The sequence below is a fragment of the Acanthopagrus latus genome, chromosome 3 (assembly GCF_904848185.1).
Source record: "Acanthopagrus latus isolate v.2019 chromosome 3, fAcaLat1.1, whole genome shotgun sequence".
Lineage (NCBI taxonomy): Eukaryota > Metazoa > Chordata > Actinopteri > Spariformes > Sparidae > Acanthopagrus > Acanthopagrus latus.
Window position 1 is genome coordinate 16,477,272 of NC_051041.1, and position 23,444 is coordinate 16,500,715.

Here is a 23,444-nt window from a genome sequence, read left to right on the forward strand (position 1 = left end):
AAGAGCTGGTCAGCTCCACTGACAGACGTTTCTTGTAGTCCTGAGGTTTGTCCTCTGACATGCGGAACAGGACGGCTGCAGCATAGGTGGCTAGAGGAGACAATTCACAGAAACACACGTCACGTAAACAGAGTACACAAGCAGTTTCACTATAGACAAAAACATGAATACAATGTGTGACCTTAAACGTATCTCTTTCTGCATGTATACTCACCAACGCCTTCATTACGGGAATGCAGCAGCTCAGTGAGCGGTGCAGTGGCTCCTTCAGCTTCGATTGCCTCTGCAGCTTCCTTGTCCTGAGCCAGTTCACACAGCACACCGGCAGCCACACGCTGGATATTCTCCACTGGAGAATACAGCAACTGGAGGTGGTGAAGAGAGAAAGGTCAGACGTAGACAAGTACACTTACATGCAGCTAATGTGTTAGTGTTGGTCTTTATAGTAAGACAGAGTTTTGAGAGTTTTTACCTGGACAAAGAGTGGAATGGTGTTAAGCCCTCTGATTACAATTCTGTTGTGGACATCCCGGGCCAGGATGTGCAAAGCTCCTGTGCAGCCTTCCACAATTTCCTCCATACGCACACCCTCCTGGATGTGGAAAATCACGGTGGAAATCAAATACACAAAAACCTTTAATGTTCAGATAAATAAACCTCAGGTGGTTGAAGGATTAGTTACACACCACAAACTGCTGCTGGTTGCCTCCCATGCTGGTGCGCCTCTGGGTGTCCTGGTGAGCCCTGACCAGCAGTTGCACCAGTCGGGGGATGGCTCCCTGCTCCCGCAGAGCGCTATGATTGGCTGGGCAAAGAGCCAGGTTGCGGATCAGACCAACTGTGGCCTGGATGGAGGGGAATTCAATATATTTTAGATTAAATCCTGCTTATGCCATGCAAGGTTGATCAAAATTATACTGGGGAAGAGGTGCTGCTAAAAACCTTGATTAGTGGCCAGTGGGACGGAGGGTGCAATAGTTTGACCACCACTGGCAGGCCATAATGAAGGCGCACAGCATTCTGGGCCATCTCAGCATCCTGGTGGCGGGAGGTCAGGTGACGCAGAGCACAGACTGCTGGCTCTGTGATGTCCTCTCTGTCGCCAGCTCTAAGCACCGTTCGCACCAGAGCCTCAATGCCTCCAACCTAATTGGTGAAGAGATTAATAAGTGGATTGAATATGACTACACATGGGGAATGCAACTCATAGTATATAATACTAATATGTTTAATGGAGATACAAGGTGACATTCAGAGAGTAATAATGTCATGTGTTTTCTTGCATATGTTCCAAAACAGCGGTGTGTGTTGTACATACTTGGCAGACCATGAGTTTGTTACTATAGTTGTTGCAGGTCAGGTTTGAGAGGATACCGGCAGCACATGTCACTACATTGATGTCATCACTGCCCAGCAGCTGGACCAGGGTCCCCAGGAGACCTTCCATTCCCTCCTGGAGACAGCAGAAGACAGGGCAAGAGAAAACGGAAGAGCAGAGAGGATTGAATGGATTCTGCATTACTTAGCACTCTGTTTAATCTCACACAGAGTGTTAAATAGGATTCTATCAATGGGCAAAGAGTTATACTGTCCAAACAGCGAGGCTCCTGCAGGTTTCATGTATGCAGTTGTCATAATGAGAAGGAAGAAAAATCCCTTCATATAACTGAAAAATAAGTGTCCTATGTATTGGTATTCTATTTCAACCTTTGAACACACTGACTACTGAGCAACACTTTAAGATTGAATCTGGAGTCAATATTCTGAGACTGACGAGCGTGTCGTACCTGTTTGGTAGCGGCATCTGAAAGATTCCTCAGAGTCCAGAGGCAGTTCTGGACCAGACGCTGGCTGGGGTCTGTCAGGTGAAGCCCCAAGGCCTGCATGCCACCTACACACATGGGCAAAATTCATAACATCAGAGGACCTTCACCTCAGTTGCAAACCAAAACAACAAACTGTCCTCTCATCGTGCCTTTGACTGCAATTCAATGAGTGAGACGAGAACATTTGTTTTCCTTTTCCCCTTTACTGTACTACTACTACTAATGCTGTCTTACTGTATGGTCTTTCCATTGTGTTTGTGTACGTACCAGCCTCTACGATGGCAGGTTTGTTACTTGAGCACACAGAGAGCACCTTGAGCACTCTGCTTGTGGTCCACAGCAGCTTCTCATATGTGAAGGTCCTCATGATGTTGACCAGGGCCTGGGGGCCACCGCTGGCCAGAATGATCAGCTACATGAAAAACAGACAGGTCAATGTTTAGGCATTCTGCTAACTGCTGCCAGACATCTGAGGGACTTTGTGACCAAACTGATGTAAACTCATGCATAAGGAAGGTGTTGGTCCAATACCTTGCTTTCCTGGTTGCCATATGCCAGGATCTGCAGGCAGTCAGTAGTGATTGCCAGGAACTTGACGTTGGTATTAGACAACAGGGCCACCATCTTCTGCAGTCCTCCAGCCAGGCGCACGGCCATCTTTGCCCCTTCCTGATGCAGCAGCAGGTTGTGGAGCGTGGTGATGGCGTAGAACAACACACTGTCCACTGGAGAGCTGGACATAACAAAACAAAACATTAGCAGACAACTTTCAGACAAAAGCACGCTTAAGAGGGAGCATTTCACATACAAATACATGCTGTTCTCCTGGAGAACACTGAAGGTTTTCCTTCAATGTGCATTCCAACAAGTAGGGCTACAAGGAAAGATCATTCTTATCATTGATTAATAAGCCAATTCTTTTCACGATCAATCAATTAGTTATTTAGTCTGGAAAATGGCAGAAAATTGTTTTTAAAAAATGTAGACCAGGGTTTCCTTAAACCCAAGATGATATCCTACATGTTTTGTTTTGTCCACAAGAAATCCTAAAAATTGATTTATAGCTTTTCATAGTTGACAACTGATCAATTCATCTTTGCAGCTCTAATGGCGAGAGCTGATCAATATTATGAAGACACACCGTGCATCTGCTTCATGTTTAATCATCCGTGCAGCAGGTTATTATTTAAGGATAAAACAAAAAAAACCCTATTTCATTTAGTTATTCTTTCACAGGGTTTGAGGCACAGTAGCAGAAACAGCAGGAATTCATACAAAGTGTTGGAGGATGCTTCAGACCAACAATCAAACTTGGCGTCTACACATCAGCACTGGAAAGCAATTCACAAAGGATGACTTGATCCGACATGCTGCTAAGAACCACTGTACAGCAGATGTCTGCTAATCACCACTGGCACTTAAGCAGCAGCAGAAGACAGTGTGAGCTACTCTGTCAATGTGTTGACTATTCATTACATGTTGGATTATTAGGGCACGTGTGGACACATTTTAGCAACAAAGAAACCCAATCATCAACTACTGAAATGCTGACATGACTTTATAATGTAAACACTCACTACACTAAAAAGAGACTACCATTTTTCTCTGGGTTGGTTAGATGTTTCTCCAGCGTTTGAAGTGTGGTAATGTGACTCCAGGTGCAAACACAACCACACACCTGAACACCAACAGGTCACAACCTGCCAGCCAGTTAAATGTTTTTGCTTCGGTGCATTGGTTTTTCATAGAGAAACAAAGCGTAGAGCATGGAAGGAAGATGTTTTGATAGATGGCATTTGTCACATTTGGTTATTGAGAATAAAGGCAGTAATAAGAGAAGGCCCATGACACGGTGATGTGTCAGTTTTGTTTAACATTGTTTGTCAAATACTTGAAAGTAACTAATCAGGCTAAAGTTTTAACATAAGCACTGTTTGTCTTTATTTGCAGTTGACTCAGATTCCCCAGCCAATCTGACTTACAGAAACTTCTTCATAACTCATTGTAGTGGACATTTAGTTTACACAGATTTAAATGATTGTGGTCAGACAGATTTGTATCCTTCCTTTAAAATTCTGAACTCCAGATTTGTTCTGCTTCCTGGCAGTCTATGGCCATTTTATGTTGGAGAGACAACACACACTTTGCAGTCAGTGTATGTGATAAAGGGCCCTGAACTCCAGACCATGTACTTCATGTACATTTTTTCAATGCAGTCAATTAATACATAATTCATGCTCTTTGCTTTTTTAGGGATAGTTTGTGCATTTTAAAATTGTGTGCAGCCATCAACCATAGAACAGAGTGAGAGAAAAGAGAGGAACCCAACACCTGTGATCGTACTTTAGTTCATTCATGCCATTATTGTTTAGGCCTCTGTGATTAAAAGTATGTTGCCAACATGTCTTGCCAATTAGTGGCAAACTGGACATAATCAATTGTCAAAGCCTGTAAAATGTCATTAAATGCTCCATTATGAGCTATGATTCAGTGATATTGTATGTAGTATTGTACACCAACACAAATTTGAGCTGCAATGAAAACTATAACGGCTCCTTCATCAAATTCCAAAACACTCTGCAGTCTTGTCTCCAGATTTAGGCAAACTTGGATGTGTGGACTGTGACTATCTCACATAAGCAGTGACAAGCACTACAAGTGTTCCAGTGTCCTACCCCAACATCTTGACCAGGGCGGGGATGCCTCCAGACTTAAAAATTGCAAGGAGTCCCTCACGATGGTGGGAAAGGTTGTGCAGGGTTCCAGCAGAGCAGCGAGCGGTCTCCACATCACCGGTGTTCTGCATGGCACGAACGACGGCTGAAACCATTTGTGGGGAGCGCATCAGGGCGTGGCGCGACGCCTCCTTCTTCGACAACTGGTGCACCATTACTGCTGCTTTATTCACAACAACCTAGGACAGAGACTCTTGGTTAGGGGCAAATGATTCAAGAAGGGATGTAAAGTGCATGGCTATGTATCTCAGCATTGCCATTTGAGCACATTCATAAGAGAATTCACACAAAACATACTTGGTCCTCATCATTGAGCAGTTTGGTAAGCTCTGGGATTGCACGAGTGGCCAGCTCAGCATCATCTTGGTAGTTAATGAGGTTGACCACAGCATGCTTCAGCATCTGAGAGGGCTCTGCCAGGCGCTGCACTGCTGTTGGGTGGGCAGCATCCAGCTGGGTAGGGGGGATCTGGATGCCTTCCTCCAAGGTCTCGGGGAACATGGCAGCACGCACACGCTGGGCCCGCGTCATGGCATACCCCTCGATGTCTGAAAGTGTGAGATATGTTGATCACCAGTGCACAGATATTTGCCAAAGTAGCGTGATAAAAAAAACAATATGTCATCTACCTGGGGCCTCCGGAGTGAATGGCTGGTTGAACTCCCAGTCGTAGAGAGTCGGATCATCCTCCTCGGCATCAGGGTTTCCCTTGCCACTCAGAGATGGTGCTGTGGTGGTGACTCCAGACTGAATGCCTGAATCCAGGTAGGACTGCTGCTGCCACTGGCTCACTGCAGCCTTACTGTCCCCCATCGCCATGTCCAGCTCCATTAAATCAGCTACACAATAGGGAGATTGGGATTTTAGGAAAATGCCCTCTTTACTTTCTCACTGTGAGCTTAAAAGTTTTAGCAATGTCATTCGTAACACTACAACACTCAAAATCTTAATGCAGAAAGGTTGAAAGGAAAGGATGAAGAACTTCAGTAAATTAACAAGAAAATAAAGAGGGACAACATAAATGTAATCCTGTTGAAGCAAACAGAGATGAATGGCCCTCAAAGCAAAGCTCCTGTTCCTCTACCATCATGTAATGATCATGAACTGAATCCCATAAACATCTGATTTCCTCTCACAGACATGTTGTTCCCGAGGAGGAAAACTTTGATGAAACAAAAGATGAATTATAATCACTCAGGATCCCGTGACATGTGCTCACCTAGCTCCCCTTCTTTCATTTACACACCAGGCCTTCAGGCTTCTGGTAATGTGTGTATTTAAGTACAGAGAAACTCTCACATAAGAACACACAACTAATGCCTGGTCGTATTGGTAAAGTTTTTCATACTCACACTGGGTCGCCATTGTTCTTGCCTGCCCTCAGCCCGCACAGCAGATATGTCTGTGAAAAAGGGGGAGAGAAAAAGTCCACAGGAGAAAATCAGCCTCGCACTCAACCTTGAGATCCTGTTTGTCGAAGCTAACCGTGGTGTTTCTGCATTTCTCCCTCCGTGCTCTCAATAATCAAAGCGCTGTCTTCTGGGCTACCTGAGCCAAATCCCTCTGATTCACACTGCTAGCGTAGCTACGAGGGGAAATGCCGAGCCTCCACCTCCAGCCCAGAGAGCAAAGCGGTGGGTATTTCCAGGCCAGCAGGAACACAATTCACCATTCAGCGGCAAATAACATCAAAGGCATATTTCTCCCCCTCCCCCCACCACGGCCAAGTTCCGACCTCGCAGCTTGGGTTTCCAATGAGAGAAACTACCCCCTCCGCCCCGTAATCACTTCCATGACTCCTCCTCTCATGGTGGGTCTAACTACGAGCGTAACAGGCTGCCTAATGAAAGCTAAGAGGAAACGGAGTAAACAGTACACCAATCACTAAACACGTTTTAAAGACATAATGATTCAAGACCGGAGCGCTAGCGTGCATTAGCCACCCCTGCTAACAGGTTGGCTAGCTTACCTTGGGAGCTCGCTAAGCTAGCCTAACGTGCCAAGCTAACCTCTCCGCTAGTTAGCTAACTAGCTAACATAAACAAACACTGTGTGGGGCTTCACTCACTAAGTCTAAGGCGTCAAGACTTGTCCCACGACTTGTCCGGTACTAGAAGTAGGCACCGCTTCAAATCAATTCATTATTGGATTTGTGACATTCAAGCGAGCCCTCCAAATGTTTAATTCTGGTTTGATTAGCTTAGCCGACCAGGACGTATGAAAAGTAGATCCAAGCGCCACCGTACAAAACCTGCTGTGCTGCCAGCCCGATCAGAAAACCCCTCCGGAGCCCCCTCCCCGTCCAAAGATGATTTCTTTGGTCGAGCACACACTGACGCGCTTTACATTCGCTGTATAACACATGTAACGAACATACGGTCGTTACCAGAGTCGAGCGGCTCCTCCGTGGTTCCTGTCGGGGAAATGTTCTCCTTTCTCAGGGCTGAAAATAGGAAAAGGGCTGCTAGGTGAACCACCCGTACGAGTCCGAACCACACCCGCTCTGCTCCGCCGAAGATGTTTCTTCCGCCTGTGCGACCGACCATCAAGATGGCGAAGGAGAAAATATAGTATTCTGCCGCACTCGGAAAAATAGGGCGCCATTTTAAACAAAGTTTAATCATGTGAACTATTATTTCACAGCTGTGGCCAGACCTCGATGACGTTTTACGTTATTAGCAATCGACCGGTGCAGTCTGGAGATTTTTGCCCGCAAAGGACACAAGTGTGATAGTTACAGAGCGGTGGGAGCAGGAGGGCCTTCTTTACACAGGAATGTGACTCACGAGCTGCTGATGAGATGGAGGTGTGATGGAGTGTTGGAGGTGTGAGGTGCAGGTAACGTGCAGGTAACATGCAGGACACATCACAGGTGTGTTTCTCCTGCAGCTGTCGCACTCAGTGATGTCACAATGTAACAGACCGCTCACATGATAACCTGAGATCAGAGTACAAGAAGCTGTGAACATCACTATTGATTTATACAGCGATCCATAACTGATCCCTCTGTCTCAGGAACATGATGTTCTGCACTCTGAGTAACATTTGCCACCCAAATAGTTTTTGTGTACAAACTGTGAGAACACTGAGAGTGAGCCAGACGGACCAACAGCTTCTGTCTGTTCTGGTTCTGGTTCTGGTTCTGGGCCCCTCTGGTCTCTGAAGGGTCCCTTGAGTCACAGGAGAGAGATCCTCATTGACTGATTTTTTTTTTAAGCCTTAACCAACTAAATAAACAAACTGACCTTATAAACCAGTCAATCTATAGCGAAAGGGAATCAGTTTTTCCCTGTTGGTGGCAAGTTGTGAGGGTGGATAGCTGTTTTTCTGTATGTCACCTTACTATAAACATCTTCATCTGCTATGTTTCATTGCTTCAGAATGTACCATCAAGTTCAAGAATGGATGGAAAACTTGCTACTACCAGAGGTGTGCGCTGCAAGTGCAAGTCTGGTTGCAGCACAATGCGCTGCAGTTGCCGTCGTCAAGGCCTCGACTGTTCCCTAGCTTGCACAGAGTGCAGAGGCGTATGTGCAAATATGTCGGCAAACTTGGATGAGAACATGGATTGAACTTTTATTGTTGCTGCCACAGAGTCAAATCTGTAAGTGTTATGGCCTACCTCCTATTTTATATTGCCTACTGGGCTTTCCCTTCTACATCTGTCTCTTGAGTTGTGGTTTTGGGCACATATTCTCTATTGATAGATTTCAATATCAGTGACTTTTCTGTTAATAGTGGTTTCCTCTGAAAAATTGATTCCCTTTCACTATAACCTTTAAAGGGTGTTTTCTCAAAATTAGGTTTTTCGTACACTGTGGAGGAGAAATCTCCACTTCAGTAACACCTACATAAACTATTCTTTACAGATTTCTTTCTATCTGTATTTTGTGTTTGATTAGGGAGGAGCTCTGTTGATATATGTTCAATAGCCTGATATTTTCTACATTTTATACCTAAAACATGACTAACATAGATTTTTTGATGACTCTAAATAGTATTTTCATGTGTATGGGATGATAGAGAAACATAGTCCCTTCTTTAATTTTGTCTTTTTGCCAATGTGTCAACAATGAAACAATACATTTTTAATCTGGCATCTTCCAGTTTTCAGATTTTGTGTTTTGTAATGTTTGCAAAGTTGGTACATTTTATGAAGAAATGCCCAATTTGCATATATAAACATAAAATCTCAAAAACTTGCAATACAATTTTTCTTTGATATGATGTCACTAATTAACTGAAGAAGTTTCATAGTGATAGCTATTTACTGAAAATTTTCCCCTATTCTACTCAATTTATTTAAAGTGTCGGGCACAACTTTAGCCTTTATGTTCCACTCCATCTATGGCTGTAGAGTTGTAGTATATGACTCAGGAGGGTATTAGGACCAATAAAAACTATGAGACATTTCTTTTGCAAATGTTTTGTTTTTTTGGGCTAGATTGACTGGCCAGGACCACACATTTTCATGGTGTTTACGTGTGGCGGACCCTGCCACCTCTCTAGCTTTAAAGGAGAACTCCGGTCGATTTGATCATGCAGCTTCATTGCTCAAGCTACCCTTGGCTTGCCAGTACCGAAGACGCGAACACATTTGGTCCAACCATTACAGGGCTCTGTGAACGGAGAGTTAGCATTGACAGCTAACAGCATGGGGTCAGAACTTTACACTGTGTTTTAAGCTTCTTAGGGTTAGGGTTAGGGTTAGGGGTTAACCCTAACCCCCAAAAGTCATGTAACATCAACAGACACCTTACAACACTTCAGTCACTTGTCGTTACATTTAAGAGGAAGTGTTGGACAGTTGCTGCATGTTCACGCGTCTCACATGTGCTGTAAACTAGAAAAAGTCCAAAGTGTCATTGAGGAGCATGGTGGTGTTACAGCAGGACATGAAGAACATGAACATACTGCAAGTTCATCCATGAAACCACAAAAATCTACAGGAGGGTTCTATGTTCAGTACATTATGTTACAGTAATAAGAGAGACCACATGCTGCCAGAGCAAGTGGAAGTGTGCAAATATATTCTGTCATGCACTTGTTAAGTTGAATCTATCATGAGAGGATGACGTTTATTAAAACGTCTGTCAGTCTGTAAGATAAATCATCAGCCTCGGAAATAAAACTATCTGAAGCTCATCTGCTGTCTCAGCTGTTGTAGAGAGCAGTGAGCACATTTCATTCATCTGAAGAAAGACAAATGAAGTTTAGATTGGAGATGATGTCATCCCATCTTCTAATGACAACGATCTGAAATTGATTTTCCTGTAAAAAATGGCAATTTAATTGTGCGGCCAGTGATGTTCAACGATTACCCTTTTGCTTTGCCAGGTGAAGATCAGCGTGACACAAAGCAGTGCCAACCAACCCTGATGGACCTGAACTGAACTTCCTGGTATTTCATTCTCTTAAAGGAAAAGTTCAACCAAAAAAAGAAAATTCAGGCATCATCCTCTCACCCTTATGCTGATGGACAGTTGGTGACTCTTATGATCAACAAAACATTTTTGGAGTTTTGCAGTAGTTTTGCAATCTGGCTCCATACGTTTCACCAGGTGTAGTCCAAGAAGCCTGAGAGCCTGTCCACACCAGCCTGGGTAAATTTGCAACTATGAAGTTATGTTCCCGGTTTTACTGTTCTGTCCACATGCAACCGTGCTTTTGGAACACTGAAACTGCGGTCGCTTGAAACCGGAGTCCAGGGTGAGGTTTTCGGATGATTCTTGTTCCAGCGGTTGCGTGTGGATATGACAACCACAATTATTTCCACTGCTTATGTCAGAGCTGAGCGCGTGCCTCTGTAAATATTGCACGCTCAGCAAAGTGAACACAGAGTAACAACAGTTAGAAGGTGATTGGAGGTTGTTAACTAGCTTCGCCTGATAACTTGGCTAAAATGGACGTGACAAAGTTGTTGTTTATTGGCTTGCTGTCAGCTGCGTTTGGCTGTCATGTCTAGCTGCTCAACTTAATGCAACAACAGTGGCGCCTGGATGAGCAGTGAAGGAGACTGCTCCTCTTGCTAGCAAACAAACTGCAACTTTCTCAAGGGGACAGCAGCGACGTGCCCGGCACACCTATTGCTGTGGCATATGTATTTCATGTATATTGCATCACTTGGTGGCGGATTTTACAGTTGCGTCTGTATGGAGTTATTCTCGGTTATTGTTATATAACCACTCGTGTGGACGCGGAATTTTATTTAACAAAACCTCAGTTGCAAAATAACCTGGTCTGATGTGGACAGGGCCTGAGACCCCACACTGATTTGTGAGGACATTATTTACACCTTTTTCTAAGCCAAAAACTTAATACTAGTGTCTGCACTCAACGTGTTAGCACGCACCTCATCATCATCTCAGTCCACCTGGGAGGATGGGCAACACTGTGGGGCTGTGAAGATCCACTAAGCTTCTCTGAGCTACAGACCCTCCCTGACTTTCCAACAACACAAGGCTGAGTAGAGAATGACCGACTCATTTTTGGGGTAACTTCACCTTTTAAAACATGGAGATTTGGCCGCTACAGATACGGATGCTTACCAACATGGACTCAACCTCAGCTGGAGAAACTCACCTGAAAGCAACTTGTTCATTATTCAGTCTGGGGAGAGGATAAAAGACAAGACAAGGGAAGCCAGGTGGATGAATCCGAATAAATACACCTTTTATTTGACTGAGTAACAGATCTGATTATACAAACGCCAACACAGAGCTCTGAAATAACAGGACCAATCAGCGAGACGATGACTGTACATTCTTGGTGTGACCCTCCCTCATTGAGACCCCCCTGACCCACCCACCCACCCGCAGTAACTATGGAACTGAATCACTAGTGCTTCTTTCTGTACAAGTAAGCTCAGCTATCCCCCACTACCCTCTACCATCCCCCATTCCAGTGCACCGTCTGTTATCTACAGGTGTAAGCAGAATGCAGGTTCGGCCAATTGTAGAATTTGGAGTAGTTCTCAGATGTGAGCTCTGATGTGTGTGCACTGTCATGTTTGGTTTGTGTAGTGTAATAATAGCGTATGTTTCAACAGCGTGTAGTGTCAGTAAGTGAGCATGGTAATGTTCTTGTTTACTTTTGGTTGAAATCTCTCCTCGTAAAGGGCGAAGAACTGCCTTAATATCCTGATCTGCGTCATTCTCCCTAACACACACACACACACACACACACACACACACAGTACCTCAGTGCAGACTCTTCAACATGCACCCTTCAGCAGTTCTACAGTACAAACACTAACTGTACCATCACCAGAAATGGATGGATCAAACGCCCTCAATTTCACTTTTGCAATCAATCTTTTTCAACCCACCTCTCACTTCATCCCGACCTCCACACCCCACATTGGTCCCCCATTTCCATTTACTCTCATGTAACAGACAGTCTCGTATGTAACAGTGACAAATACTGGCCCTCAGCAAAACAGCCAGGAGGAGAACAGAGAGAGAGGGGAGGAGGAGAACGAGGGGTGAGGAGAAAGTGAAAGCACTTACACCTCTCTTTCTTCCCACATCATTATGATGGAGTGGAGGGCAAGAGTGGAGGGAGGAAGGACAAGGGAGATGGAAGATGACTGAGGTGGAGGAGGGGGTGGGAGGAGAGAAGGAGAGCAGGGTGATGTGTGTTGGTCTTCATGTGTCCTGGCCGTCGGCAGCAGGCGTGTCGTTGGCATTGGGCAAGTCGGAGTCCGTCTCCCGGCTGGATATGCGGTCCAGCTCCGCCTGTACATCGCCCAGGCCCAGTTTGGAACCTGTATCAGATACATGCAGACGTACAGGTTAGTTCTACATCACTGAGAGCACACACACAAACAAATAAAAACATTTCAACCAATGCAATAAATAAGTGCATTTTGGTAGCAGTGAGTGGTTAAGGCACAATGCAAAAAAAACAAATTACACATGATGAAAAGAAGAGCTGGGTGAAACATCTTATTATACCAAATATGCAAATCATGCCTTTAGTATAAACTGTCCTTTTGTCAACCTTTGAATGGCAGGCACACAGTTTCATGAGTGGGACACAAGGTTTCACTCAGGTTGCGGTTTGATACGACACACTGAGAGCTACAACCACTAAAGCTGCTGAAGTCCTCAGTGTGCCGATTTCCTGTCCGGTGTACAGTCAGCAGCCCCTCCATCCTCGCTACACCACCACATGAACACAGAGGATCCTTCTCTCTGCAGGTCCACCAGCACACAGGACCGCCTCTTACAGAGTCCCGATTGGATAAAGTGGGCAGGGATACCAGAAAGTGTCTCTTCTCTTGCACTGCATGAGGGTGAACACTAATCTATATAACATTAAATTCAATCAAAATGTAGCACTACAACAGTTTCACTTTATTAGTTGTCAACCATGAAACTAATCTCCCACTATATTAATAATCGATGACTTGGTTGGACTTTGGGTTAGGGTTCCTCTGTGACTGTAAACTGGTTATCTTTGGGACATTTATGACGTCGCTGATCAACTTATTCACCATTTTATAGACCAAACAACTAATCGATTAATCAAGAAATGAATCAACAGATTGATCATAAATGAAAATATTTGTTGGTTGCAGCCCTGGATATACTAGATAGATATTACCTAGTTTAACCAGACCAAAGTGGAAGACAGTGTCAGATATATAATGTCCCTTATTGTCCAGCCTTAGTCAGAATCATGTGTAATGCTTGTGGCAGATGTTAGTCATGAAAAATGCAATGCAGCATGCCAAAACAAATGTAGAAGAGCAGAATGGAGACAGGGAAGTCAGGAGGAGAGAAAAAAAAGGGTGCAACTGTCATAAAATCATTCAGCAATCCAAAGAAATTTTCTCATGGCCAAGACTTTCCTCCTCTAACGGATAGGAGGTAAGAAAGAGTGCAGTCATGAGACACTTCTCGCTTTCTATATTTTTTCTTACACAGTTAATCTTGCCACTTCTATGAAATCAATAAACACCTTTACTGATCTATTAAAGCTAGATCCAATGAGATCCTTCCCTTCACATTAATAAGACCCCTGAAGTGCATTTAGTGCAAAAGTGTTCAACAGCCGTGGGATCATCTCCTGAACCACAACCACAGTTCTCAGGTTGCTTAGTTCCTGAATTAATATAATCTAATTATCTAAATCAGTAAATGAATAGCTCATAAGACGTAAATGTGTGATACAGGAGAACCTGATCCCACCACTGATCCTCCTCAGGTGCTGGAGAAGGTTGGAGGCTGGGGGGGGGACGGGGGGAGATGAATGACGTACACAAGCGTTAATACAAGAGGATTTTATCTTTCACACACACCTTAACGTGGCCAGCATCCTCTGACTAGTGCACGCACACGCACACACACAAACAACATACACATTATGAATGGTGTTAACAGTGAGAGTGCACAACAGGCTATGAGCAGTTAAGAGTGAAGATAAGTAAGATGATCACAGAGATGCTGAGTGATTGTTTGTATTGAGTTCATGTGTGAGTGAAGGACAGGACAGCGAAGAAGTGAGAAAATGAAAGATTGAAAATGGGAGGTGAAAACTGAAACAAGAAGCTGAGTGATGACTGAAAATAACATTAAAGCCTAAAACGTAATTGGATTAATCAGTGTTGAATGATCCAACAGAGCCTCTAACACCTCATGTGCATTCTCACCTGACTTGCGGACTGTTCCTGGAGTGTTGTTTCCACCGCCCGGCGTCCCCGGGCCTCCTGACCCCGCCTTCTTCGTCAGTAGACTGTTGAAAAAGTTGGCCAACACGCCCTCACTGGTCTGACCTGCAGCGCACAGTGAAGAGAGTTTAGAACACGCACACGCACACGCACACACACACACAGGAGCAATGACATGCACTGATGTACCTGACTGTGGCATGGCGTTTGCTACGTTGGCAGCTGCAGAGCGGTTGCTGGTTCTGGGGGAACCTGTGGGCGCTCTGCTGGTGGTGTCCTGCGAGAGGCAAGAGTGTATTTGACACACATGGACACCGAAGGGAGCATTTCTTTATCCTTAGAGCCAAAACTAGGAAAGAAAAGAGCACTCACCACTGGCCGCCCTGCTGTGACAGCGGGCTGTTTGGCGAGCAGCGACTGCAAATGAGGGCAAAACATGCACACTCACTCCAATTAGTCTTTCATTACCATCTCAGGACTCTCCAGTCATATTTAACTGGAGTACCAACAAGCAGCAAACCAACTGGCATCAACAAGATACAAATATTTTCTGACCTGCAGTTTCACCAGGAACACTTGGTCATCTTCTGCCTGAATCTCCTTTTCATGTACAATCTGTTGACAGGGAGGATAAATAAATCATTTCATTAAAGACTCCCCAACCTGCTGATAAATGAGATGAAACTCTCATGATCCCTGCAGGGACACTGGGTAAAGCTGAGTGCTTCTACTGTGAAAAACGATGTAGGAGATAATGACAGATAATATTCCAGCAGTAACCAATCTGTTGTGATGTAAGCTGTGCTCGTTTAAGAGGATCTTTCCAAGTTTGCTGTTGATTACATAGAAATGTAATACTTTCCCCCAAGTGGTAATTCAGCCACTGTCCACTCGGATGGAAAGTTTCCTAGTCCAGAAAACATTTCTGGTGCATCACAGCAAACACTGTTAAAGCATTCGCCTACACAACTCAAGCAGACAAAGTAAACTTGTTTTGAACCAAAAAAAACCTACTTAACGTAAAATGGCTTCACAGCTCGTTTGGTGTATTTCAAGTCTCTTGAAGCCCCAAGATTCTCACAATCACTGGGATCTCTGGAGACATGCGTCACACCAGACGAGCGGTGTGGAGACATTTTATGTTTTTTCCCATTGCTTCCTACATTTTTAAAACAAGTCCCCATCTACTTCTCCACCAAGTTGCTCCAGGTGAATGCTGAAACACTGTTTTGCTGTGAAGCTCCAGAAGTGTGCTTTGAACTACGAGACGTCGCCTGACTTCCCACCAGCGTGAGGGTGACTTAGTATAGAGTGACTTGGACAAAGACTCATTTTGACAAAAAGAAACGGCTACAGCTCATTATTTTGAAAGAAAGCGGCGATTAAAACCTCACAAATTAACACTGAAGGCAAGTTAAGCTCTAACATTTACTGAATTGAAGTCTTCTAAAGGACATCCTGATTCAGGGAGAGCCTTTACCTTTCTGACTGGTGGTTTGACGACTACGTCCTCAAAGCTGTCGTCTGATTTTACTGTCTGGAAGTTCTCATGAAGTATGGCAATCTTCTTCTCGTTGTCCCAACCGGATGGACTGATGGAGCAGAAGACAGGTTACAAACCAGAACCAAGTGACTTCACAGTCCTCCCGGCACATATAAGCCTGATTCCACTGAGCGGTCCAGTTTAGTTCGGTTCAGTTCGTTTAACTTTGGAATTTGACTTGTGCATTTCCATTGTCAAAAGTTTTTCATCACCGTTCTGTTAAGGCACCTAGCACACAGACCCTAACCCTTACACCACCGAATGTATTTATGTGGTGTGGCCATGGCTCTGGGGTAGAGCCACTGGCTTATTATCAGAAGGACGCTGGTTCAATTCCCCCAGACTGCTCTTGATGTGCTGGTTGGCACCTTGCATAGCAGCCACCACCATCAGTGTGTTTATAGTGTATATGGATTACTGCGAGTCGCTTTGGACAAGAGCATCTGCTAAATGTAAAGGACTGGCCAGAGCCATTTTGTCCTCTGAGCTGTGATGCGGGATTTCTCTTGCTTCTTTGGCTATCTTCTGTCTTGCTGCCTGAAGCTTTTTCTCAAGTAAAGCTTGTTCCCTTACGTGTAGAGACGAGTGAGCAGCGGGATGACGGTGATGAATGCCAGCAGAACAGAAGGAACAGTTGTAACAGTCAGGCTGTAATGTAGAGTGCAGGTCACAGTGTGCCAGCGGTCACCTCGAAGAGTAAGAGTACTTTTTGCAGTGTAAAGTGCAGTCGCCAGGGGTTACATAATGTTCAAAGGGTACTGTACCAAAAGGACTTTTGTGGAAATGCGTCTATATACACACACAAAAGCAGGCTTACATGAAGACAGCGTCTCTTTCCACCACTTGCGCCGGGCAGTGGAAGGGAAAGCCGTAGAGTCTGTGGACTAGATATTTGTACAGGATGTCCAGGTTCTTCATCTCCTTCACTGACGTGTAAACCAGAGACGCCCCATCTGAAACGGCTGTCAAGGATATTTTCAACAACAGCATTTCTGCATACAGAACCAGAAATAATACTAACACTTAACACAGTGATAAAACAAAAGCTCCATCCCTCACCAACAGAAGCTACACTAACAACTAGTGTGCAGTCGTGGGATCGTTTGAAACACAATAACCTTCAGAAATGTAATATGGTTTTCATTCTGCACTGACTAGAGATTATGAAAAACAAACACCTTTAAACAATAATGGGGAATCTGTGACCTTTAATCTAACTCTCACTGCAACAGCAACAGCAGTGCAGATGTGCTTACAGTGGCCACAAGCCTGCAAGAATAAAACAGCTTTGGCCCGAGAACAAAACACCTTGTCATAATGATCACTTGTCATAGCTAGGGATGTAACGGTTAACGGTGTCACGGTAAACCACAGTAAAATTCCCAACGGTGAAGGTTACCGTTCAAGTTTTAATTACCATGGTAACCACTGCGGTCGATAACCACGGTGTGGAAGACTCGCCAGATACTCTATCCAGGTCTCACTACGTATGTGCAGCGCGCAACATGCGCTTGTTCTGTAGAAAGACATGGCGGAGGGAGGACGTGACAGTAGCGGCACTCATGGCTTTTTTTCCGTCTTCAAAGAAACCAAATCTGAAGTCTGGGCCTATTCTGGTTATTATAAAAATGCTCAGGGACAGCTGGTCGAGGATGGCAGCCCTGTCTGCAGGAGCTGTGAGAGAAAAGTTTTTTCTGAGGGGCAGCAACACATCCAGTTTACTGACTCATTTACACGATCATCATCATCAACTGCTCAGCGGTAAGTTAACCTGAATCTCGGGTGCATGATGTATGTGTATGTTGACTTTTCTCTGTCTAATTTGCTGTTGTCACTAATGTAAACTGATGGTGGTATAACTGAACGAAGCTGATCTGTTGGCACGTTATCTGAACCGCTTATTAACTGTAGATTTCACTTTTTAAAGTCGACCTAATAATTCCCTAAATATTGATGCAGAGCTGCAGTGAGGAGGATTTGAGACAAACACGCACTGGGTGGACTGAGTTAGTAATATCAGAAATAAATAATACTTGTGGATTATTGTAAAAAAAAGACTATAGACGAATAATATAAAATGGTGAATATAGCAAGTGTCTAGATAGAGATAAGAGCCAAAATAGAGTATAATTCATAATTACTTTAACAATAGTTCTTTTTGTTTTGATCTCAAAAAGTATCCAGCCTGTTCCTCACAAAAGTGATTTGATCTAAATTGTGAGTTTTGTGATCTGTTGGTTGCACCCTTAGTATTAAGTAACAATGACAGTAATAATTAATAATGACACGTTCTATTCATTTTCTTCACAGAGGCCAATCGAGGGCTGCTGCCACTACATCTCATTCTACCTCTGTAACACAGACATGAAAGGAGACTTTTCAAAAACAGGCTGCCTCATCAGAAAAAGCCAGTGACCTGTTTTACACAGTTTTGATACATTCTTTTATTCTTGTTTAATGTTGATTTTGCAGTGTTGGATTTTGGATTTGGACCATTTTAATACATAAATAAATCTACTGAAGTATAAATCTTGGTGAAATTATTTCAGTTTGTCAGTGTATCAGTGTTTTTTCAACATTTTGAAGATATTTTAAAAATACCGTGTTGTACCGATGACCATGATAATTTTGGTCACAATTACCGCGGTGTGAAATTTTCATACCGTTACATCCCTACATCACTTGTCATGGCGATCACTCAGCTGTATCGACATCCTTCATCACTTCACAGCTGATGCTAGTAGAGCACAGGCCAAAATGTGAATGAATGCTTTAAATCTCAGTGTCTGACAGGAAGATCTGCCTAGTCAGTGGTATTGATCAGAGTTCCATTACATCCTTATGTATACTGTGCTGATCAATGGTTTCACTGTTAGAAATCTGTTGCTTATGCACCTTTTGGCCGTGAGTGGAGGCCATGTTTAGTGAAGGATACACTGCAGACAGAAATGTCTGATGTGAGACTGAATGAAGTCCAGATGTTCATCTCTGTAGTCGTGCTCCTTCTCCAATGTGCTGATGGCGTCACACTGAGGTCACATGAGCAGGTGTTAGACAGACGTGTGCAGGTACATGCAACACAAAACTCTGTGTGTGTGTGTGTGTGTGTACCTTGGTACAGACCACCACCACTGGTATCCCCAGGTTGTGTGTGAGTGTGTTGTCTCCTAACGGCAGCAGCACGCTTTCTTCCTCCTCGCTCCTCCTCTGCGGGGTGCCGTCCTCTCCGCCGCCCGGCTCTGTGTACTCCTGGAACTGTTTGACAACTACACACACACACACAACGATACACAAAGAGTGAATCTGACAGATGTAAAAGGGTTTTAAGAATGTTATCATGCTAATAACTGGACTTCCTAGGAAAAATCCATGGAGGGTTTGTTGTCTGAAGAAAAGCTTCCATACCCTGGATTCAACTTTTACCAAAAGATATAACGAACACAGATTGTGTACTGTCTGTTTATACCAACAACATGTAAATTAATACTTCAGGTGGACTCAGAAGCGACATGTGTCATAACACAATGTCATCACATGATGTCACTGAGGACGCTCTTCATCTTCACCAGGCTCTTTCTGTCAGTGCGACTCACGTCTGTGCTCCAGCTCCCGCAGCGTTTCCGGGGCGACCCGGAGTTTGTCGATGTGTTCCCTCGCCACGGCAGCCCACTTCTGGAGAGAGTCTAGGGCGTTCCATGGCCGTGACATGTCAACTGTTATCAGCAGCAACGTGTCGCCAATCGAGTCCACTGGCACAGCTACGCCCTGCAGCCCTTTGTGGTACAGGTCTCCGTCCAACACCCAGGCATTACACCTGGTGTGGTCTGAACACACACAAGACATCTGAAGGTAAACACACCACACAATCCAACAATGCTGCTGGATCAGTCCAGAGGAAGAACAGACGACTGGTTACCATCAATGTCGTCGTCATGGACACTGAAGTAGAGGTATTCCAGGCCACGCCCTTTCATGAACTCTTCAACCCCCTGTAGCTTTGCCACCAGGGTGGTTTTCCCCGAACCCACCTCACCTAAACACAGACACAATCAGTGAATAACAAATTATGGATAGAAGACTTGTGCATACCCAATCCTTCCCTCATCATACCTATACAATCAAGCATGTTAAAGGCCAACACGCTGCAGCCCAGCTGGGGGTTCTCCATGATGTCACGCTATGAGCTGTGTTAGCTTCACACTCCAGGGTTCGATCGATCCGTACATACATTTATACCGTCTGTCTGAAACTATTAATTATTTTCATCACATCTCAATATTACTTCTTGATTGATGTATTAATGATTTGATATTTCAAATAAAGAAAAATAGAGAAATCGCCCATTACAATCCCCCTGGTTCCATGGTGACATTTTCAACAGATAACTGTTTCTACTTGTCTCTATTTGGGATGCAGCAGTTTGACATTTTCACTGCAAGATGACATCACAGGATATGTCACTGTTTCACCCTGTCAAGTGTGCACATACATGACCGTTACAAAAACTGAAAGCAGAAGATATCAATAGAAATCACAAAATGTTGTGTCCTGCAAAGGAACCAGATAGTGTATATTTAACACTGACGTTATGCCTGTAATGATTATCCAATCCAACTTAATTGTAATTCACAATATAAACCTGAAAATCATTCAAATGTTCTTAAATCTTCAAAATAAAAACTGAAATTGCACTTTCTCCATGTAATAAGAAACAACTATATCAATGCATCGCAGACAGGACAGAGAACAAACAATCAAATGGTCCTAAATGAATCGTCATAAGTCATAAACTGTCCAAATACAGAATAAATAAATGGCTGAGACCTCATCTCCCTGATATTTGATTTATGTTGTTTTTGGGGGGTACAATGTGAAAACCCTCCACCATGCTGACAGGCTAACCCTGACCCTTACCCTGTGCAATCCAAAAGACAATCAGGAGACCAATATAAGACTGGACGTCAGCGGCGGGCTGGACCAGCAAATGTACATGCTAAGCTTCAGTTTTAATAACACTGTAACTTTGAAACCACAATTTCACTGCAACCCAAATACACATGGGACAAAGGAAACACTGAGAACCTGGAAAATGTTTGAGCAAAAGAGCTGCAGATGTTTGTTCTGTCAGTCAACAAAGGGTTTCAGCTCTGTACAAACATGTCATAGTGCACACGTCCTGTGAACAGTCTGAGTAGAGCCACAGTTCTTCATTACATAGAATATGTATATATATTTTGCAGATCTCATGTAAGATCTACAGCCTTAATATTCAACTACAGTGTCTCCAGCCGCACTGAGCTGCACCTGTCCTGGTCTCCTCTCACACCTCAGAGCACACGGGTCAGTTTCATTGTTTCTGTGAGCTGCATCCATCTTGCACCATGTCACAGCAGCTCCACCCACAGCTCGATGCTGTGAGGATGCTGTCACATCACAGACAAATCTGCACATCCGTCACCAAGTCGCTGATTAGCTGGAATAGTAGCAGGCTGTAGATGATCTGAGGCTGAGGTGTGTTTGTGGTGTGTGTGACACCAGGACCGAGCGAGACAGGGAGGCGCGCCACACACACACACACACACACACACACACACACACACACACACACACACACAGGCTGATGGCTTGTCTCGTCCCCTCAGCATCATCTGCTGCTGCTCCGTCGCTGGATGCTAGAATGACTTGCAGTGTTTCACAGCGGCCTGATTCTCCCTCACAACACGATGAGGTAGTGTGTGTGTGTGTGTGTGTGTGTGTGTGTGTGTGTGTGTGTGTGTGTGTGTGTGTGTGTGTGTGTGCGCGCGCGCTAGCAGACGCACCCGCTACCATGCTTTAAACACAAAAGCACAGTCAGTCTGGAACAAGCTAGCTTAGCTAGCAGCATTAAGTCTACCGGGCTGAGATGATCACCAGCTCGATGCTATTCAAGCTAACGATGCCTGCAGTCACACACACACACACACACACACACACACACACACACACACACACACACAGATAGATAGATACCCACCCATGACCAGGACATTTTTCCCGGACGGTAGCTTGGATCTTGAATGGGTGGACACTTCGCTCAGGATGGTGGACCTGCAGACAGAGCAGCCGGTTACAATACGACCCCATCAGGCTCGCTGATGAACAAACATCGGCTGACAGCAGAGCAGCTCGGGCTGCTGGAGCTGCTGTGTCACCAGGTAGCCCGGTGCTGATGCTAGCTAGCCTCGTTAGCAAGCTAGCTGTCAAACCATCCTCCTCCCAGCACAATGGAGCACCTGCGCCCACAAAGCACCCTCACGATAGCCCGGCTCAAATAACCTATCGCCCACCATAAGTCCTGTCCGTCCTCCTCCTCGGGGTTGGAGCTCTCCAGCGTGCTCTTAGGTCCAGTTGAGCTGGAGGATAATAGTGCACTCCTCCCTGACGTCGCCATCTTCGCAGGGTTTGTAAACCGAGCAGAGCGCCCGGATGTAGCAGTGTGCTAACCTAGCCTGGTGCACCGCACGCCGGAGCCGGGGCGTGGTCCACCCGCACAAAGCGGGGTCCCCTCTCCTCACAGGGAGATGATCTCATAGACCAGACCAGACAGACCTGCACCGAGCACACACACCGAGTCCTGTACAGGAAACACAGTCTACAAAAGCATAACTCTGCGTTACACAGTGAGATGATTGATCCGCTGTGACCTGCTGGTGACTGAGGCACAGACACAAGTGTGATGAGACCAGCGGTGAAGTCCTGGTCTGTCACAGTGATCCTGGACCTGGTGTGTGTATATACACACACACACTACCACCTGGATGGACACACCTTCTCATTTCATGGTGTTTCTTTATTTTCATGACTATTTACATTGTAGATTCTCACCATGAATGAACACACATGGAATTATGTCGTAAACAAACAAGTGTGAAATAACTCTAAATATGTTTCATATTTTAGATTCCTCACAGTAGCCGCCCTTTCCTTTGTTGTCAGTGCTGCAAACCCTCAGCCTTCTCTCAGTGAGCTTCATGATGGAGTCACCTGAAATGGTCTCCACTTCACAGGTGTGCCTGGTCATGCTTCATTCGTGGAATTTCTTGCCTTCTTAATGGGTTTGGGACCATCAGTTGTGTTGTGCAGAAGTCAGGCTGGTACACAGCTGACAGCCCTATTTGACAACTGTTAGAATTCATATTATAGCAAGAACCAATTTAGCTAAGTCAAGAGAAACGACAGTCCATCATTACTTTAAGACCTGAAGGTCAGTCAGTCTGGAAAATTGCAAAAACGTTGAATGTGTCCCCAAGTGCAGTCGCAAGAACCATTGAGCGCTATGACGAAACTGGCTGACATGAGGACCGCCCCAGGAAAGGAAGACCAGGAGTCGCCTCTGCTGCTGAGGAGAAGTTCATCTGAGTCACCAGCCTCAGAAATCACAAGTTAACAGCACCTCAGATCAGAGCCCAGATGAGTTCTAGTAGCAGACACATCTCTACATCAGCTGTTCAGAGGAGACTGTGTGAATCAGGCCTTTATGGTCAAACAGCTGCTAAAAAACCACTATAAGGAAAAGCAACAAGCAGAAGAGATTTGTTTGGGCCAAGAAACACAAAGAATGGACATCAGTTGCCTTTAGTTGGACCATCATTTATTTTTCAACAGGACAATGACCCCAAACACACCTC

General features: G+C 44.7%; 3 protein-coding genes across 7 annotated transcripts in view; 1 reads left to right on the forward strand and 2 right to left on the reverse strand.

Annotated features, from left to right (window-relative positions):
- Positions 1 to 7,105, reverse strand: part of LOC119016930 (catenin beta-1-like) — a 9,213-nt gene extending 2,108 nt beyond the window's left edge. Inside the window, exons 1-14 of one of the 3 annotated variants that reach the window (XM_037093298.1) lie at positions 6,948 to 7,105; positions 5,914 to 5,963; positions 5,191 to 5,400; positions 4,859 to 5,109; positions 4,502 to 4,740; positions 2,358 to 2,559; positions 2,094 to 2,238; positions 1,788 to 1,891; positions 1,319 to 1,453; positions 943 to 1,146; positions 687 to 845; positions 473 to 592; positions 215 to 365; positions 1 to 90 (exon numbers count right to left, since the gene is read on the reverse strand). The exon at positions 1 to 90 is cut by the window's left edge and continues 32 nt beyond it. In XM_037093298.1, coding sequence (XP_036949193.1) covers positions 1 to 90; positions 215 to 365; positions 473 to 592; positions 687 to 845; positions 943 to 1,146; positions 1,319 to 1,453; positions 1,788 to 1,891; positions 2,094 to 2,238; positions 2,358 to 2,559; positions 4,502 to 4,740; positions 4,859 to 5,109; positions 5,191 to 5,400; positions 5,914 to 5,926 — 2,023 coding nt within the window. In that variant the 5' untranslated portion in view covers positions 5,927 to 5,963; positions 6,948 to 7,105. Of the gene's footprint in view, positions 91 to 214; positions 366 to 472; positions 593 to 686; positions 846 to 942; positions 1,147 to 1,318; positions 1,454 to 1,787; positions 1,892 to 2,093; positions 2,239 to 2,357; positions 2,560 to 4,501; positions 4,741 to 4,858; positions 5,110 to 5,190; positions 5,401 to 5,913; positions 5,964 to 6,629; positions 6,798 to 6,938 lie in introns of those variants that run through there. The other 2 variants (XM_037093300.1, XM_037093299.1) reach the window with 2 other exon arrangements.
- A 4,535-nt stretch (positions 7,106 to 11,640) lies between these two features.
- On the reverse strand, positions 11,641 to 22,512 carry dync1li1 (dynein, cytoplasmic 1, light intermediate chain 1). Of its 2 annotated transcripts, XM_037093228.1 has the most exons (13): positions 22,104 to 22,508; positions 21,791 to 21,864; positions 19,694 to 19,810; positions 19,371 to 19,601; positions 18,889 to 19,043; positions 18,713 to 18,806; positions 16,595 to 16,730; positions 15,715 to 15,826; positions 14,790 to 14,849; positions 14,607 to 14,651; positions 14,424 to 14,511; positions 14,217 to 14,339; positions 11,641 to 12,326 (listed from the first exon to the last, which is right to left on the reverse strand). In XM_037093228.1, the coding sequence occupies exons 1-13, from the start codon at positions 22,205 to 22,207 to the stop codon at positions 12,208 to 12,210; spliced, it is 1,458 nt and encodes a 485-aa protein (XP_036949123.1). In that variant the 5' UTR covers positions 22,208 to 22,508; the 3' UTR covers positions 11,641 to 12,207. The 2 variants fall into 2 exon arrangements, with proteins under 2 accessions (XP_036949123.1, XP_036949122.1); XM_037093227.1 differs by having other exon boundaries at positions 14,217 to 14,511; positions 22,104 to 22,512.
- Positions 21,386 to 23,444, forward strand: part of cpne4b (copine IVb) — a 28,009-nt gene continuing 25,950 nt past the window's right edge. Inside the window, exon 1 of one of the 2 annotated variants that reach the window (XM_037093226.1) lies at positions 21,386 to 21,505. The gene's annotated coding sequence lies outside the window, so the exon portion shown is untranslated. The remainder of the gene's footprint in view (positions 21,506 to 23,444) is intronic. The other variant, XM_037093225.1, reaches the window with a different exon arrangement.

What these genes read in the sequence shown, in the direction of transcription:
- dync1li1 (XM_037093227.1), bottom strand. Translation starts at nt 22,207, where the DNA reads ATGGCGACGTCAGGGAGGAGTGCACTATTATCCTCCAGCTCAACTGGA. An exon ending in TCAAACCACCAGTCAGAAAG is followed by an intron (nt 14,850 to 15,714) that starts GTAAAGGCTCTC and finishes CCCTGTCAACAG; the next exon opens with ATTGTACATGAAAAGGAGAT. An exon ending in AGGAACAGTCCGCAAGTCAG is followed by an intron (nt 12,327 to 14,216) that starts GTGAGAATGCAC and finishes TATCTGATACAG; the next exon opens with GTTCCAAACTGGGCCTGGGC.